The sequence below is a fragment of the Lonchura striata genome, chromosome 15, assembly GCF_046129695.1.
Source record: "Lonchura striata isolate bLonStr1 chromosome 15, bLonStr1.mat, whole genome shotgun sequence".
In the NCBI taxonomy this organism is placed as follows: domain Eukaryota; kingdom Metazoa; phylum Chordata; class Aves; order Passeriformes; family Estrildidae; genus Lonchura; species Lonchura striata.
Genome location: NC_134617.1, coordinates 1,688,056 through 1,705,997, shown reverse-complemented (window position 1 = coordinate 1,705,997; position 17,942 = coordinate 1,688,056). Strand labels below are relative to the sequence as shown.

Here is a 17,942-nt window from a genome sequence, read left to right as displayed (position 1 = left end):
TTCCCTGCCGCACCTCTGCCAGGCACAGGATTTTGCCAAGTCAGGCTCTTGCCCTGGGCATTTACAGGGCTGTAAAATGAAGGCTGAATTTATCAGGCACGTAGGGGCTCTGGGAGCAGCAGGGAAGCTCACAAGCCAGTCCACCCTGTAGGACAACATGCACGCTCCTTCAAAGCCTCCTGAGCAGCTCAAATTGCTTCCATTCAAAACAAGTTCAAAGTCTGCCACCTGCAAAACAGCCTTGGCTCGGTGTCATTGCCAGGGTGGGGACAGGGAGCAGCAGGAGCCTCGGAGCTCCTGGGACACCAGAGGTGCACACACAGCTCTGGAAGAGCTTCTCCTCCAGCCAGGCACATCCATGCCTTCCTACAAACTCAGAGGGGGAAAGAAATGCAGTTAATCAGCTGTGTTTACAGAAAACAACCCACATTATCAACAGGAACACAAGGCAGGCAGAACGGGGAGGGCTGAGCGTGCTCAGGTACTTCCAGGAGCAGTCCCTGAAACCAAAACACCAAGTTTTTCCCTGAGGAAGGAGCTACATCAACCTTCAGTAACTTATCAACACAAATATCTGAAAACCCAAACAACCCGAGTCTGCTGTGAGACTATTCCCTGGCTCCTCCCGATTTCCAGCTACCGAAATCCAGCACTACCCACAGCCACACGGAAGATCATCTCTCAGTAAAAAGTCACATTAGCATCTCGGAGGAACGGATTTTACACCTTTAGCACGGAGCTTTGCAGAGCTCAGCGAGCAGCTGAGCTCGCTGTGGTACATTAGAGAGGGACAGAGACCTGGGCGTGCTTGGAAGGTTCATCACTGCAGCTGTGCCCCAGCTCGATTCCTCCCACCCTTCTCCATTCCTGCTGCTCCTGGCTCTAAGGAGGGTCACATTCAAGAGCCATTTCCACATGACAACAGCCAGGGACAGTCCTTCACTGTGAGCAGGGAGGGCATTTGCTCTGTGCCATCCTTCCAGAGGCACCAGGGCCAGGCAGCTCCTCCTCTCTCCGCTTTCCTCTCCGTCTGCAGCCTGCCATGCTCACCGTGTGCTATGACATCAAGCTGGTATGAAATCATGATGATTTCACTGCAATTAAGGCAGGAGCAGATGGGGCTGATGGAGCTGGCTAAGCAACCAATCTTCTAAATTGGAGAACGCCGTCAAGGGGAATTAAAGCCTCGTGCAAAAAGTCAAGTTGGGATGGCAAAGATTCCACACGGGAGGAACTGCAGGGAGGCAGCCAGCCCCAGCCCAAGCTCCTGGCCAGGGCAGTGGGGCTGGACTGAGGCACCTCAGTACAGGAAAACCCCAGCACAAAGCAAAAGAAAAAAAAACACCTAAAAAAGCCAAGAGAGAACAGGCACAACACTGCAACAGCGAGGCAAAGCTTGAGCTTGAAAAATAACCCCCGGAGAGACACAACTGCATAGAAATCAGGGAGGGAAAAAAAAAACCAAAGTGTGGCACATGCTGGACAGGCTCCAGACCTACCAGGCACATCAAGAGTTTTTAACACAGCCAGGGGTTGTGTTTGTCACTTGTTACCAACACCACGCAGGGGAGCAGCCAAGGAGTGACGCTGGCAGAACTGGGAGCCAGAGCTGTCTCTCCTCAGAGCCTTTCCAGGAGAAGAGAAAGAGGCTCTCAACTGCTTCTAACAAGGAATGGCTTAAATAGGTTAAAAATAATGAAGCAGGACTCTGCACATGAGCACTCCGTACTCCCAATTAAGCAATCCTTTAAAAGGTGGCCTTGGGAAGCCTCTCGGAGTCGTTCTAAGGTTTAATAAATTGCTTTGAGAGCCTGGACGCAGCTTAGTGAGATGACTAAGGAGCTGTTGTCACAGCCTAATGTCATTACCCAAATTCTGGCACTTTCCAGGGAGCACGAGGCTGCAGGTCTTGAGCTTTAGAGCCTCTTGTCCAAATGCTGGTTCCTTCTCAAGGGCCCGGACTGCTTGCAGAAGTTTTGACTCGGCAGGTGAATCTCTTTCCACACAAAAACGTTTGCAGAGGTGCCAGCAGAAGTCAGGATCCAGAGTTTTAATCCTTCAGGCTGTAGTCTTTGTTACAAACCAAGGAGAACACGCAGCAAACGGGTGTTTGGTGCCTGTTTAAGGAAGGTGGGCATCTCGTGCCCTGGCCAGCACATCTGGCACAAGCTGGCGATGCAAAACACTTGGCCCACGCTCCTGTGCAGAAACAAATTCTGTTCCCACACATCTGCAAGGCTGGCTGAGCTCCAGGCTCCTCCACAGCCCTTGCAGCTCCCCAAACTACAAACCAATGCATTTTGACACCCTACATTTATTTACTCTCCCTTGCAGAGCTCATCAAGAGCAGCTCTGTTTCCAAAACCCCCCTCAAAGTCACGAGCAAATTCAACAGACGGAGAAAATAATTTATTCTCCTGAAACCAAATTATTTTCTCCAACTTTTCAGCAAGTATCTCATGTCAGAGCATGAAAAGCGATGCCACGACAATTCCGAGCAGCCTCTCCAAGAACAGCTGCCAAGGAGGCATTTCATTGATGCTTCCTCCCCTCCTGCCAACGTGTGTTGTCAGACACGTTGCCTAGACAGCAGAAATCATGGATAAGGACATCTCACAGTGCTCTAGATACCAGTTCCTACAAACAGCCTGGTTTTCACAGGAGGCATTGCTTGAAAACCATCCTTATTTGGATGGGGCAATACTCAGAGTTTGTTAAAGCATCCTGGCCAGGAGAATGAGCTCCATTCCTTGCTGTAGCTGGCGGGCAGCAGAGCCTGCTGTGCCTCAGGAGCTCCCAGTGTGAGCTGCTATCTCTGCAGCCCAGCCCTGCCTGCCTGATTAGCTAGCCCAGCGTTTATTATTTATTATGATTAGCACACAGCGTTCTCCACCTAAAGTTTAACATCTCAGGGCAGACCCTTCTTGGACAGAGTACAAAGGAGCCTTGATCCACATCATCACCATTCCAGGAGCGCGCAGCGTCTTATGATCCTGAGGAAATTATTTTCAAAAGGAAAGAAAGATCTTTTCCAACAGTAAAAAAGATGAACTGTGAGCGGGAACTCTGCTCCATGCATGAAAACTGTCTAGAAAGCAAACATACAGACAAGATTTACACAATAGCCATCTGGCAGCATTTTCAGACATTTTTTTTTTTTAATTTATTCTGACATGCTATAAAGGAATAAATTACACTGTTAAAGAATTACCAGCAATAAAAGTATTTCGTTCTTTCAGCTGGGCTAGAATAGGAGTGAGAAGGAAGACAGCCTGGGGCAGTAACCAATGTGAACTCTGCATGGTGCGAGGCTGCCCCCAAGAACAAGAGGAAATCTGGTCATATCCACTTCACAAGAACTTGAAAGAAAATGCCTTGGTTTCAAACCATCCAAATTTTTTTTCAAAGCATTCCAATTTTTTGTCCAAAGCAGCAATCACAAGTCAGTCCAGCCGAGGCAGGACATGGCAATGCTCGGAGGCTGCCAATCCTGGGTCTGCAAAAGATGCCATTTCGTTTTTAAAAATTCCAATCTTATTGTAGAGGGCTGGTCTCAAACAAGAGGTTATAAAAATGCAAGACTGCCCCTTCCCCCTCAAGGAAAAAATACAAAATTTATTTAAAAACAAAATGAGGAAGAGTTACAACACTAAATCTAAAATGATTTAGAAAGAAATATGACTTCTTTTGCTTAACAAATGGCCTTAAAGTTGGTTTAAAAACAGGGTAATGTAAATTTCTTAAACTGAATTAACAAGGCAAATTAAAAAAATCTCATTTCCTTACAGAAACAGTTTTTAGTTTTTAATGAACTTGTAAACAAAAAAGCTCCCGCTTCAAAATAAAAACAAAATCCCAGATCATATAGATGTTTACAGTGATTACATTTATCTAAGCAACTTACATACAGGTTCAGTTGTAAGATGTTAACTAAATTTCGTGACAAATATGCTGTTTTTCCTTTTATACCAAGAACATTATAGAGTTAATGCAGAGTCCTAAAGATTATCTAGTAGTCGCTAAGTTTCTCTTAAGTCTTCACTTTAGATGCTGTTATTTCTAGCACAGGTAAGCAGGCAGAGTCTTTCATATGCTTAAAAACTGGAATCTTTGGTTACTACCATGTCAGCTGGCTTGGTATGTTGCACATAGAAGCCAACAACTTTAAGAATGTTTTAAGTGTACAACTTTCAAAACCCAGGGAGGAATAACCAGAAAAGAGTGCACAATTGTGAGCATTTACAATTATCACAACTGTTGCTGAAGACTGTTCATGCCATTCTTCCAAAACAATGAGATCTCATAAGCAGTGTAGTTCAAAGTAAAAAGGTAACAAAACTTGGCATATGCACAATTTTCTCCACTTGTGTGTCAACCATTAGTTAACTTTTCCACTTGAAAAAAATGCAATAGAAAACTGGACACCATGTTTCACTATCTCAGTAATATTCACAATTACAGCTGCTACAACTCAAAGTGCAGCATCACTGACACTGCCCAGAGCCAGTTTATACTGATATTAAGTTCTTTACACCAAGGAAATGGTTGCCCACAGCCACTGGCAAGTGTATCAACTAAAATTTCTAGGATTTGGGGAGTGACAAGTCCTGCTCCGATCTGCTCTGCTTTGTCCCATCCTCGTCATGCTCAGAAACCTGCAAGATAAACACAAGGGCAAACTTACTGATACGGGATGGAAAGGAGCAACAGCATTCACAGGAGGAAAACTGAACAGCAGTTATGGTCATTCAAAGGGGAAAATGCTGCTCCACCTGGGAATTGCAGAGTTCCTGGTGTCCATCTCCAAAGGTAACCAGCACTGGAGCTCACACACCTCTCACTCACACCTACTGCTGCGCTGGGCAACGGGCTGAGTGCAGCAGCTGGATGCACATTGCTCCAGCAGGAATTCAGCCCAGCACTTTGAAAACAAGCTGTGTTATTGCCACTAGGAAACAGGATGTAATTTCATAGGATTGTTTTCTACTCGTCTGCAGTGGCTCATGTTTATAACCCCTGAATGTCAAGCTGTCATCTGACTGCGGGCGCTCTCCAGACGCAGCACGGCAGTGTCACACGGCCAGGCAGGCAGGGATCACTCAGCTCCCAGTAACTGCTGCCACCACAAAGCCACAGCAGCACTCTGGGCAGCCACAGCAAGGCAGGAGCTGTGACACTGCCTGGAGAAGCAGCACACACACCTCAGCCTTTGCAAGGACCAGTGCTGACACACAGGGCAGGGGAGGCGGTGCACACGCAGCAGTTCTTTTCATGTTCCCAATTCCAGAGGACACTGGGGGACAGGGAGAGGACAGGAATACACACAGATCTCCATGAAGCAGGAGCTGCAGGCTAAGCCAGTCCTCCCTCTGTGCTGCTTTCTGGTGACTCAGGTGGCAGGGCTGTGCTCTACAGAGGAACAGCAGCCTCAACCCAAGATGGCCCTGCCAAGCGAGTTTCCGTTCTGGATGCTCTCCAGACAGGATGGTTCTGGCCATGGGCGAGTTCCTCACATCAACAACTCCGAGTTTTTGCAACAGAAATCTCTTCTCAGTGAAATACAGACAGAGCTGACCTCAGCTATAGCTTGTGCTGTCATCCAGAGAGAAGCAAGTGCAAACAAGTCTTACTGGTCTCACGTTCTGTCCAAAATGTATCTGGAGAGCACCCAGGAAATGGCTTTAACTCTTCCAGAACTAGCTACAGGTAATTTCAAAGAGGTTTAATAACTCGTTTCAAACCCAGTGTAATGCACTGAGGGATAATTCTTTATCCAGCACTGGTCATATTAAAAAAAAAAAATCCTGCGCCAGAATCAAGACAGCCACTCCCACTTGAGTGCAAATTCCCACAGAAAGCCCTGAGACTCCCGAGTTCCCTAATCCTTACTTAATGCACACAACCAAAAATTATGCTGTTTTTCCATTTAGTGTGTTCAGAGAACACTGATTCATCTTTTGAACCACTTTCTCCATCAAAGCAGCCAAAACAAAGTCAACAAAGGAGAGTGTGGAAAGAAACAGATCAACTCATTGCTTCAAAAGTCTGAATATTTCACAAGAAATTGAAGCCTGACCCTGAGGACAAAGGACATCCTACCAAATGATCTGCTGCTATTAGAACTCCTCAAACCCAAGGTAATTTGGGCAGAAGAATGTCCAGCTACAGAGAGCAACAAGGAACTGGATTCTACTCAAGATGTCTCTGCAAAGACCTGTAAAGACACAGCCCAACCACATCTGTCAGACGAGATGGAGATTCTCAGAGCACACAGAGCACTGCTGGCATGAGGAACATGCTGGAGAGCTCATGGTGGCATCTCTTCCACAGATCTTCACTCCATACAGGGCCAAATCATCACTCCTTGTCCCTCTGAGGTGTTACCCAAACCTCTGAAAATCTCTGTGCTATGTGAGGGATCCTCAAATTGCTTTATTATTTCCATGGCTGAAGATCTGATTGACAGGGGAGCAGCAACTGCAATGTAGTTCCCTAAAAACCTCCTCAGTTTGAAATGCTCCAACGTTGTGTATTCTCCATTCCTCCAGACAAGCAAGTGAGAAGGATTCAGGTGTCAATAATTCTATTTCTCAAGCAGAGAAGTCTCAGTTTGTTCTGAGCAATGCTGCCACCACCACAGGCATCCAGCAAATATTACTGGACCTGCTGACAGCCTCACAGAATCCCCACTGCCAGGAGTTAAAAACACCTCTCCCAAATGGACCTGGTAAACTTTATCCTGCAGATTGACTGCTTGAGTCACTTTTATGACTGAGGGAAGCTGAGTGTAAGCACAGTTACAAATCACACCTGAACAACTGCTGCTCTGGCAAAAGAGAGGCAGCACAACTTGCCCGAGTCAGCAGAGCTCTGTCTGCTGGAACAGCTCACCTCTCCAAGTTCCAAACCAGCTGATCTGGCTGTTACAAAAGACACTGCACACAGTTCCAGAGAGGGGCAGGGAAAAAAAAAACAACTGGAGAGAAAAAAGGCCATGGACAGAACAGGTTATTCTGGAACCAAGCAGAGTATTTAGGCTGGATAAATTCTAGGATTCACTGATGATTTAGCATGTATCTGAGTTAAGGAAGCCATTAATATCTGTTAATGAGCACATTGGGCAAACAATCTGAGTCTGTCCTCCTCTGGCCCACCCTGCCCAGATGCAGATCTTCACAGCACTTTACAAATAACTGCACCTGTACATTGCTATTTGCAGGACTCCTGTTCAATGGATAGAGTTACCACAGAGTTAACATTTGATACCTGGAAGCGTTTTAAGCCGCTTCCACACAGGCTTTGCTACAGCAACTACAGAAGAATTTAACTGAACTCCAGAAAAAATAATCGGGTATTTCATCCTCTCCAGTGTGACAGAGCATCCAAGGCACACAGGCTCCTCCTTCAGCTTAGCTGGGTTCAAAAAAATCTTCATTAACAGGCAGAATTCCCCACAAAAAGACATGTAGGATTTTAGGACTCTGGAAATCTTTACTTTGATGAAGAGATGAAGCCTCTGAAGTCTTCAGGTGTTTGCCAAGCACTTCTTTAATGCTCTGCTGACATTACAGCTTGATCAATCCAAAGGTCCTTTCTCGATGGGGAGGGAAGAAGAGAGTCATTCCCCAAAAAATCCTAACAAAACTGTGCTGAAACCCCAGGAATTTCATCTTAGCTGTAGCAAGGGGTCTCTCCCAAAGGACAGTGTGATAAGGAATGTAAATCAGTGAATAGAAATTATCTAAGGCTCCATGGCAAAGCTTCCCTGCTCATCCCTGGCAGTGAGCTCAGCTCTGCTCCCTGGCACTGAAGCATCACTTCAAGGTGCAGGCAGATAATCACTTTAATGACCTTTTCTTTCTTCACACACAGCATTCGGGCAGAGACTGTCTGAGCCAGGAGAGCAGCACATTAAACCTCAGAACACTTCAGCAAAAGTGCGTTTCAGCAGCTCACAACTTGATTTTCAGGACAGGTTCCACTTAGAGATCATCACCTCCTGCAAAGCCTTCACTTTGAGTGTGAGCTGTTGTGAAGAATGTGCATTTTTGCTCCAATTATCTTCTCCTGCTTGAACAGCCAACCTCTCCACACCCCAAACAGGGCTGGGTTCTGAATTCAGTCAGAGTTTCTCTATTTCAGGAAGCAATCCATGCCCAGGTGCTTAATCACCCAGTCTGCTACTGGTGTTGCAGCTGCAGGAACTGGTTTCCACCCTATCAGATCCAGCCACTCTATGCCAAAAATGGCATCTCTGAGTTTTGTTTCTTTTTTCAAGAACCACTTCAATCTTGGGAAAAGCACCAGGTGTTTCAATACCTCATTTCTTCTGAACAAAATGTGTTTTTTTGATAGCTATTTTGACTAAAGACACTTGGTAATGTTTGAATGCTGCCACAATACGTGAAGAACAATGTTTAAGTTTATTGCAAACACTTCTGCATTTCTTTGATTTCCAGGACTGTCATGTTAGCAAGTATGTAATTTTATACATATAAAAATGACAGACAAGAGGTACTGAAGAGCAGCAATGCCCCAGTACAGAATTTAAACCTTGTTTCTCTATTTTCAGTCACACAATCTCATTAGTTTCAATTTTATCCACAGCTCAGCTGCAGGAATTGGTTTCATGGCAGGACTGCCTCAAAAATGCACAAATGTGGCAGTTTCATCCTAGGGACTTACCAGACTCACACCAGCACATTTGCATCACACACACAGAAAAAATATTTTAAAAGCTTCTAGACCACGTGGAAAAAAAAAACTGATGTGTCTCTTCAAATTCAGTTTTCAGTTATTACACAATTACATTTGAACATGTCACAACATTTCCCTTTGAAACCATAACCCAGAACCATCAAAAAGTCATCAGGAAACCTGAAGCCCCACCCCAGAGCACCCAGATAGTTCAGAAAATTGTGAGTTGGCAGTCCACAGCAGTCTGGGGTTACTGCTTGATTTAGACAAGGCATTTTGAGCTCACTGGTCCCTTCCTGGTACTCTGGACCAAATGTCTCAATGTAAACCCACTGGAGGAAGCCAGAGCAGTCACAATTTTCTGTTCCCAGTGTTGGAGGCATACAGAACAGAAGCAAACCCACAGCACTGTACCAGCTGCCACAGAGCAGAACCCAAAGTCTCTAGATCCTTGCCCGGTCAATGAGAATTATCCCTTAAAAAGTGTTAGGTCTAGGATTTTGGATTGCATTATATATTTATACATATATAAGGACATATATATGTATATATATAAATCAAAATAAATAAAAATGTCACATTCCCAACACCAAGTCAGTTTCTTGTTTTTGGAAAGTGGTTAATGCGGGAGCAAAAGATGCAGTGGTTAAAAATGACCCAATATCCCCAGAAGAAATGATATGAATAACAAGGACATTTTGGTATAAAGTTAGTAGTCAAATTCTCCAAGGACGTCTTTTGGTTTTGCTTTTGAATTTAAGAGCCAAATGTAGTTTTTAAACCACCTCCTTGATCTAACACTTGAAATTGCCGCCGTTGTCCAAATTCGTGGAATTTTTGTTTTTCCTGTAACGTCACTTGGTTCTTGGCTACTAACCTTTCATGTTACTCTTGGATTTGTCAGTTTGCTTGCCTGTGGGGGTTTGGGCCTGCTGCCCCTGCCCACTGGAAGAGGCTGCCTGCTGTGCTGCTTTCTGCTTTAACATTGTCCAGTCGAATGTGTAGTCATACTGGTGGTTCAAGGTCCTGCAAGAGAGGGAGATGTTCTGCTGTAACACACCCGAGCTAACACCAAGCCCTGCCTGGAATCCCAAAACTAGGGGATAGCTCCTTCCCTAAGCTGCTTTAGAGATTATGAATGGTATAGAAATGCTAAGTATTACTAACTTAAAGGGATTCTTGCAGCAAGCCCAAATGCCAGCCAGCAGAGTTTACTCATTGCTTACACAAAGGTCTGTGCTTGTGGAAGCAGCACTTCCTTCCCAGCCCAGCTCACCCACTGCCTGCACTCAGCTTCTGAGCATTTTTTTTTTTTTTATATAGATATAATTTCAAGGAAAGACTGCAGTATTGTACATCACTGAATAGGAATTCTTTGGATTCCAGAAACCTGAGGGGAGACTCCAGAGATCAGTACCAGCCCTTCTTTTGACAGATGCTGTTCACTACACAAGGTGGAATTTATGTTCCAGTTGCTCTAACGAGCTCAATGAAGCAGCACTATTCTCCTCCACTGAAATTTCTCTCCTGGGAACCACTGCTGGGCCCAGCACCAATTTCCAAATATAAAAAGCTTCAAAGACTTCTACCAAGGGGTCAACTTCTTATGGTACTTGCAACAGAACCTGAAGCATGGGCTCAACCCTGTGGTCACATCACACAATGCAAAAACAAGAGAATCTTTTCCCTTTATGTTTAACATTGAACAATAATTTTCGGGTCCTTTAAACAGCTTTTGAAGCTCTGAAATGAAAGGGAGTCCCAGAAGAACTCCCTATACCACACACACAGGAGCTGCTCTCTGCAGTGCCAGTCCCACAGAGCAGTTCCCAACTGGATCCCTGAGAAGTTTCTGTACTTTTCCACTTGGAGACTGACCTGAAAAGAATACGGAATAATTGCCTCAGGTACATGTAATCTGGTGCCTCTTCAAAGCGCAGGCCACGACAGTAGTTCAGATACATGGCAAATTCTGCAGGGAACCCCTGGAAATCAACAGTGTTAATCAAGCCATGGCTCGCAGCAAAAACCTTCTAACAAAGGCAAAAAGTGGTACATCTGTCTCTAACAGCAGAGGAAAACTGGCTGAAGATCATGAATTAATTCCACTTTGCCCCTAGTGTTAATGTGTTCTGTAGTTCAGTATGTGGATTTGCACAGGTCCACATTCCTTCCCCAGAACTGTTACCTCATGGGTGGTTTGCAAACATAAGCTCTCTGCTACCAGAACCTTCAACATTTAACTTATTTATAAAGCACACTACTCATCCTAATTAAACCTTGTTCTTATTAACTCTCTCAAATAATGATAATTATCTGGTAAGAGATTAATTCTTGTTTCCTTGATAATCTGCTTAAACATTGTAGAGACAAGGTCAGTTAATAAGCATTAAGTGTGAAAACTTAAATTATGAAAACTTGTTCAAAGATTTTCTGCTTTACATTTTTAAACATTTAATGCTGTATGAAAGCCTGCCTGTAACACGTAATAGCACACGGAATAGTGCTGTAAAAAATCATAGGGTGTAACATCCCTGGAAGTTCAAGGCCACACTGGATGGAGCTCTGAGCAACCTGGACTAGTGGAGGGTGTCCCTGTCCCCAGCAGGGGGTTGGAACTGGATGATTTTTAAGGTCCTTTCCAACCCAAACCATTCCATGAACAGTTCAGCAGCTTGGGAGATGCTGTCAGACTCTGAGGATAGAGATGTGCAGGACTGGAAAGTGCAATCCTTGGTGCTGCTGTCTGAAGGGCACAAGCCCTGTTGTGTTCTCAAGGATCTTTGTTAGGAAGCACTTGGATGCCACAGTGCAAGAGGAATCTTAAGACTCAAAGGAAAACCTTGGAAAAACAAAGATCACTTGCATCCAATTCCACTAGATCCACTACTTGAGTATGGGCAGACAATATGAACCCTCCTGGAGAGGCAGAAAGTGGATGTGGGCAAGCCAGACAGCTCCACCTTGGTTACTTATTTACTTCTGATGCAAACTTGCACTGTAAATGTTGAAAAACTGAACAAGCCTCGTGTAAGAGAGCTGGGAGCTCACACACCCAACAGTCACCAAGACCTGAATGATGGTGGCATGAACTTTGCCAAGGAGCAGCAGCAAATGCTGCCCTGTACACGCATTCCCAGTCTTGCTGGGTGGCCAAACACAAGGCACCCAGTGCCTGCCAAAACAGTATTATTCAGCAGCAAATGCCATGTGAGGCTATTTAATATATTGGCTCGAGTTTAGGGAAAAAAACAACAAACAACAAACCAAACAAGAAAAGAATTTCCATTTCACAGTGTGACATCATTTGGAAACTCTTACCTTACACAAAACCTCAACAGGAGTGGACATTTTCTTTTCACTAATCTTTTCATACTTTTGCTTCTTTGTTGCAGCCTGTGGAACATGTAGGTCACAATATAAGAGATATTGTGCAACACTGGATTAACAAGGACAGCAGCAAAAAAAAAATGACAAAAATCCTTTGGTCAACCCTAAGTATTTTATGTGAAATCTCCAAGTCCCACACACTTATTGCAAAGAGAATGAAGGTCAATCTGGTATTAAGATTTGGCCACAGTTTAATACCATTTGTCGCAGTCTAATGCTTCCATCACATGGCACAGCTCGTGTAGGTCTAGCTGCTGCTTTTGTGCATTAACCACAACAGACTTGCAGCTACATTTGCCAAAGTTGTATTAATTCCCTCTCAGTGCCCCATTCAGGGCTGCCTGGTGCTTCAGCACCCTTTACATTCATTTGCAGCTGAGGAGTTCCAGTGGTCCACAAGCTGCTGCCTTTTTAGAAACTGTGCAGCTGCAACACCATTGGAATTACACAACTCTCACACGAAGAAAGAAAAACAATTAAAACATGAAAACCAATCATTGGAGTCTGAATAAGTGAAACAAGAAATGTCTGCCACATTTGTAGCTGGCTCCCATACATGGAAATCCTGAACAAGCCTGCTGCAGTTAATAATTATTCAGCTGTGCCATAACCTGAAGATACCACTGAGGCTGAACTTGCCAGGCAAGAGATTATTTCCATGCTCTCTCCAGCAATTCAAAAAGCCACTAACAATGTTATTTTTTATTTCCCAAAGGGGCCTCAGCCTGCAACAGGACAATAACTGGCAAAGATGATGTCAGCTATTGTTTAGCATAGATTTTAAGACAAGTCCAACAATGCACATTTTGCCTGCTGCGTGAGAGGCAGAATCCACAGTCTATAAATATCAAGCTTTGGGAAAAGCTGCTTTGTACAACTGAGGCTAAACATTATACAAACCCACCTGACAGGCAGAAGCATGCTACCCAAACATGAAAAAAAAAATATTAAAAGGGTGGGGGAGGGAAAAAAAGGCATCATAACCTACCTTTAATCCTTGCCAAGGCAGACTGGTTCTGTTAAAGTACATCAATACATAGCCTAGAGACTCCATGTCATCCCGACGACTGCAGGAGAAAAAACACAAGGAATTACAAATTCTGGCATTTCTTACTTTATTCCACAGTGTTAGCATTCAGTAATTTAAATTAAAAAAATAGTTCAGGAATAAAGCCTAACAGAACCCTAAGACAGGAAGAGATCCTATTCATTTTTTAAGCAAGGAATATGCTGTAGGTATTGTGTGTTCTAAGCTTCCATCTGCAATTACACTGATATGGGAAACAAAAACTTTGGAAAATGAAAAGAAAAGAAACAAGAAATGTCCTTCCTGCCTTCTTAAGTAACTTGGGTAGAAACTGAAGATTTTCCTGCAGGAACCATGGAATGCATTGTAAGAGAGAATGAGGTTAATGAGGTCAGTAAGGCTGTAACATCTTGTCAGTCACATTTTTCCCTGAACCTTGGCTCAGTCTGACATCAATCCTGACCACCTGGTCCCTAAGGGGCATTGCTCCTTTCTTCCTTGCCTTCTGTCAAAACCCCCTGAGCTGCCTCTGACTTTAAAAGGCAGCAATATTTATGAATCAATCTGAGAGGTGCCTCTGCCTTCTTCCCATGAAAACCTGTTCCAAGGCAGCAGAACTCCAAAGTGATCCAGCACAGACCTCACTGGGAACTGGCACAAACTCTCATGCATAAGGCTTCAAATGCTTTCTGCCCTGCACATGTTCCACCGCCCCACTCTGGCCACATGAGCACCACTGTACTTTGCTCACAGCTTTCCTGAGCACCAAGAGCAGCACAGTTCACTGGAGTGGAAAACACACTCCAGGATTTTTTTTTTTTTTCCTCTTGGCAAAGTTGCCTCTTCCCAGCTGTGGTAAAATCCGATTTTTCCTCTAACTGCCCCTCTGCAGCTGACATCTATTTAATATGAGGCAAAAAAGTAACTTCTTTTTCTCCTCCCTGCTCCCTTATGGGAACAAGCTGGTGGGTTTTGCTGCTGCTCTCTCACACAAAAAAGGATTTACAGGATGGCAGGACAGACTCCACATCTCCTACCCCAACAAGGATCAAAAGGCTGACAGTGGAATTGCAAACAGGATTACACAAAAAGGTGAGGGGGAAAACAGTTCCCCAGAAGTGGGAACAGGCTCTAACCTGATCTATCTGCAGATCTTGGTAGGAGAAGAAAGGAGTTGGTGATGTTTTTGTGTTCTAGCCCAGCCAATAGAACAGAACAGCCTGGCACCCCCTCACTCATGGGCCAGCCCTGTGACCCTTTGGGGAACAAAGCAAAGCCATCCCAGGGGAAAATCAGCTTGGCTCCCTAAAGCTTTTAGCACAAGGCCAGAAAAGCTCTGCCGTGCCCAGGGAAGAGGGGATTGGTTCCCTCCCCTTAGATCATCTCAGCTGCAACATGAAACCGCAGACAAAGGGCTGAAAAATGATACTGAGCCCACAGATTCCAGTCTGCAAAACTTGCTAATTCCATTAGAACTGCAGATTCTAATCACCAACAGCATTCAGTGGCCCTGTACAGGGCCATGACATAAAATTATGTTTTCTGAGAAGGCAGTGGTAAATTCAGAGGCAATAAAGGATTAAGAGTATCCATCCCCCATCCAGCTCATTGTTTCAATGTTTAAATGCCACGATCTTGTAGTAGGAAACATTTAGTTCTGTAAATCTGTAATGGGTACATTTTTACAATATATTGATAAAAGTAGTTTTCAGGATTTGGAAAACAGGACAATGCTCTCCATTATTAAGATAAATACCACTGCAAACAGCTCTTTGAGCATAGCTGTCATTACCTGTAGGAAAACATGTTCTCTAACAGTTAAAAGTACAGGAGTAGAGGTTGAAATATTCTGCCATAAGCTCCAGAACTGGTTTCTCTTGATTACAGGAATGCATTACTTCTTTGCTTCACTGCTAGCTTGACCTAGACAGTTTAGCAGCTTTTAGCAAGCACCAACCTACATTTCTAATTATAACAGAATTCCCATTACCATCAGATATGGTGTAAAATCCAACTAAATTCAATTTTTGGTGCCCAACTAAATTCTAAAGCAACATCCTTTGGAGATCCCTCCTTTACTCTCAGGTGCAAGCACAGATACTCCTTTACCAGAACTCCTTGGGATCTGTGAAATGCATTTATTTCAGAAGTGACACCTGTCATTATCTCCCTGAGCCACATGCCAAACTGGCTTAAATAATGGCACTGACAGACAATAAAATACCCAGAAGGAACCTTAAGGAAATTAAAGTAAAAAATGAAACATGGAGCATTTTAAAGCATCATTTGTGGGTTACATGTTCTGTTGAAGTTGACCATGAGAAATTCTGTCATTTCCACCTTGGTTAACACAAAGGTCAGAGGCACAGACATTCCTGGAAACTTTAACTATCCAAGAGAGGTAAAGCCACACTCTTCAGTCATCCAATACAATTTTTAGGCACAGATGTAAGGAAGAGAGGCATCCCTTGATATCCCATAGATACCTTATACTTCCAAACAACCTGAAGTTCTCTCTCCACTAGAAAATACTAGGATTCTGTAGGAAGAAAATGCCTTTGATCCAGAAGATAAAAATGTGTTTGTTGATTAAGCAAAGCTCCAATAAATATATCCACACACACGTGTAAATATGGACATGAAACTAAAATACCGTGTGACTGAAGGTATGTAAGTCTTGCTCGCAGGCAAAAGGAGAAATAATGGTTTATTAAGTTGGAGAGTGAGAAAACAGGCCAGACACCAGCTTTAGAACACCCTTTCTGCTTCCAGAAAGGCCTCTCAAGCCAGTCAGCAGTGCTGCCAACAGGTACCAACACATCAGCAAAGTGCACCATTTTATGTGTCAAGGGCCTCTGACAGACCCACATCAAAGTGTGGCTTAGCCTTTAAAAAGCCAAAATAATATGCAGAACATCCACTTGACGTCTGCAAGACACACAGTCTCTTCAAGAAGCAAATTAGGTGCTTGGATTTTCCCCCCTATCCCTGCACAGGCAGCCAAAAGGAAGGACACTTGCAAGGAGATGGATACACTTTTCATACAAAATGAGTTCAGACTCCCCAGAAGTTTGCAAAGATCACCCTGCACCCTTCCAGAACGTTGCACTCACCTCTGCTCAATGCCAAGGTGTGCATTGATGCTGGCATATCGAGCTGTGCCAGTGAGATTTTTGTCTTCTCTGTATGGTATGTGTTGCCTTGTCCTGTTGTCCCGGTACTTTTTGGCCAAACCAAAGTCAATAAGGAATAACTTCAAGAGAAATGAAAACAGGTTAGATTACTGGCCAATTCCCCAAATTCCCAACTTCTTTCACTAGGCATTAGCTATGTTTTTAAGACACCCAGACAATGTAACAGCCTACAGTTAAAAGAAGCAAAGTAACAGTGCAGAGGCGCAACCAGCTTTAACTAGTCAGTTAAAAACTCAATGGTGAATTAGTTCAAGCCTTTTCTCAATCCCTTGCAATGGATTAGGTGGTGCTACTCAGCCTCTGGAGCTTAGTTCTACCACTATTTTCTATCCCTACAGCAGTCTGATGACTGCAGTGCACTGCTGAGGGAGGAAGATGTGTGAAAGCACATCCCAGACCCCACTGGCACCAGAGCAGGGCACACACACGGAGTGAAGGGCAGCTCAATGCACGAGGCAACATCCTGCAACCTCCTGTCCCAAAGAACAGTGGCCATTCTGCAGAGCACAAGGCCAAAACCCTCCCCAGCAAACAAGACAGCTTGTTCTTGGCTCACTTGAAGGCTCCCAGAACACTGCCACAGCAGCAGGACAAACGTGCTGGTTTTAACACAGCCAGGAAGCTGGAGCCAAGGAATGGATCCAATTTGGGTTTCTAATAACCAAGCTTGCCCAATGATTTGGTATTTAGCAACCTGAGTGTGGTAATTAGTATGGGGTAATCAGTGTGCTGCCAGCCAGCCCACCTACAAAGGGTCATCCAGGCTGTACTTTCTTGGGCAAGATTTAAGGACCTGGCAAAAAAAGCTGAGGCAGAAAGAAGTAAATAAAGAACCTTTCAAATTCTAGCACTCAGACTTCAAGCTACAAATCCTGATTCCAACACTGAATTAATGCTACAGGATAAAGAAATACAATCCCTAGAGACTGATCAGCACTACAAAACTAACTTGGGAGGCAGCAGAACATCATGGAAAGAAAATATTTAAAGTCTGATAAAGTCTCAGTAAAAACCAACTCAGTATCACCTTAAGGTTGACTTCAGAACTGAAGATGTATCTTTAAAGTCAAACTGGAGACTGAAATACATCCAATGCTGAAATAGGATGGGGGTATCACTGGCACACTGGAAGTGCTGTGAACAAGGAATTTCAGCTCTGCATCAAGTATACAAGATACTGAAAGTTTTTGAATTGCAGAGTAGCTACGGTTCAGAATTCTGATTCAAGAAGATTTACCAACTATAGTAGCTTAGACAGGAAAAAGCAAAGTTAAAATCCTCTTAAACTATTGGTGTCAGAGCAGAAAACCTGGGGTTGAAGTCTTGCCACGTTTTACGTGCAAACACAAGGCACTGCAGTGCTACAATTTCTGTTCAGGTGGAAAGAATCCTGAAAGCCCAGAATGCTTGGAGCAAGGGACATAAACCCAAGTTTTTAAATCAACTCCACTGCTTAGACAGCTCAGCAAGGTGTAGGTCTTGGCTGTGCTGCACCCAGTACAGGCAGTGAGCACGGATATGCTCCTAGCTACCAGGAAATATTTGATATTGAATCCCAAAGCAGACAGTATAAAGCTTTACGTGACTGCTGTGCTGTGACTTTCCTAGAAGCAAAGCCTGACCTCGAATGCAAT

At 44.1% G+C, this 17,942-nt stretch overlaps 1 protein-coding gene across 4 annotated transcripts in view; it reads right to left on the bottom strand.

Moving 5' to 3' along the window:
- Positions 1-3,138: 3,138 nt before the first annotated feature.
- Positions 3,139-17,942, bottom strand: part of CSNK1A1 (casein kinase 1 alpha 1) — a 32,317-nt gene continuing 17,513 nt past the window's right edge. For 2 of the 4 annotated variants that reach the window (XM_021532115.3, XM_021532118.3), the window contains 6 exons: positions 16,228-16,367; positions 13,076-13,154; positions 12,019-12,093; positions 10,576-10,682; positions 9,575-9,723; positions 3,139-4,655 (listed from right to left, as the gene is read on the bottom strand). In XM_021532115.3, the coding sequence (XP_021387790.1) occupies positions 4,648-4,655; positions 9,575-9,723; positions 10,576-10,682; positions 12,019-12,093; positions 13,076-13,154; positions 16,228-16,367 (558 nt within the window). In that variant the 3' untranslated portion in view covers positions 3,139-4,647. Of the gene's footprint in view, positions 4,656-9,569; positions 9,724-10,575; positions 10,683-12,018; positions 12,094-13,075; positions 13,155-16,227; positions 16,368-17,942 lie in introns of those variants that run through there. The other 2 variants (XM_021532117.3, XM_021532116.3) reach the window with 2 other exon arrangements.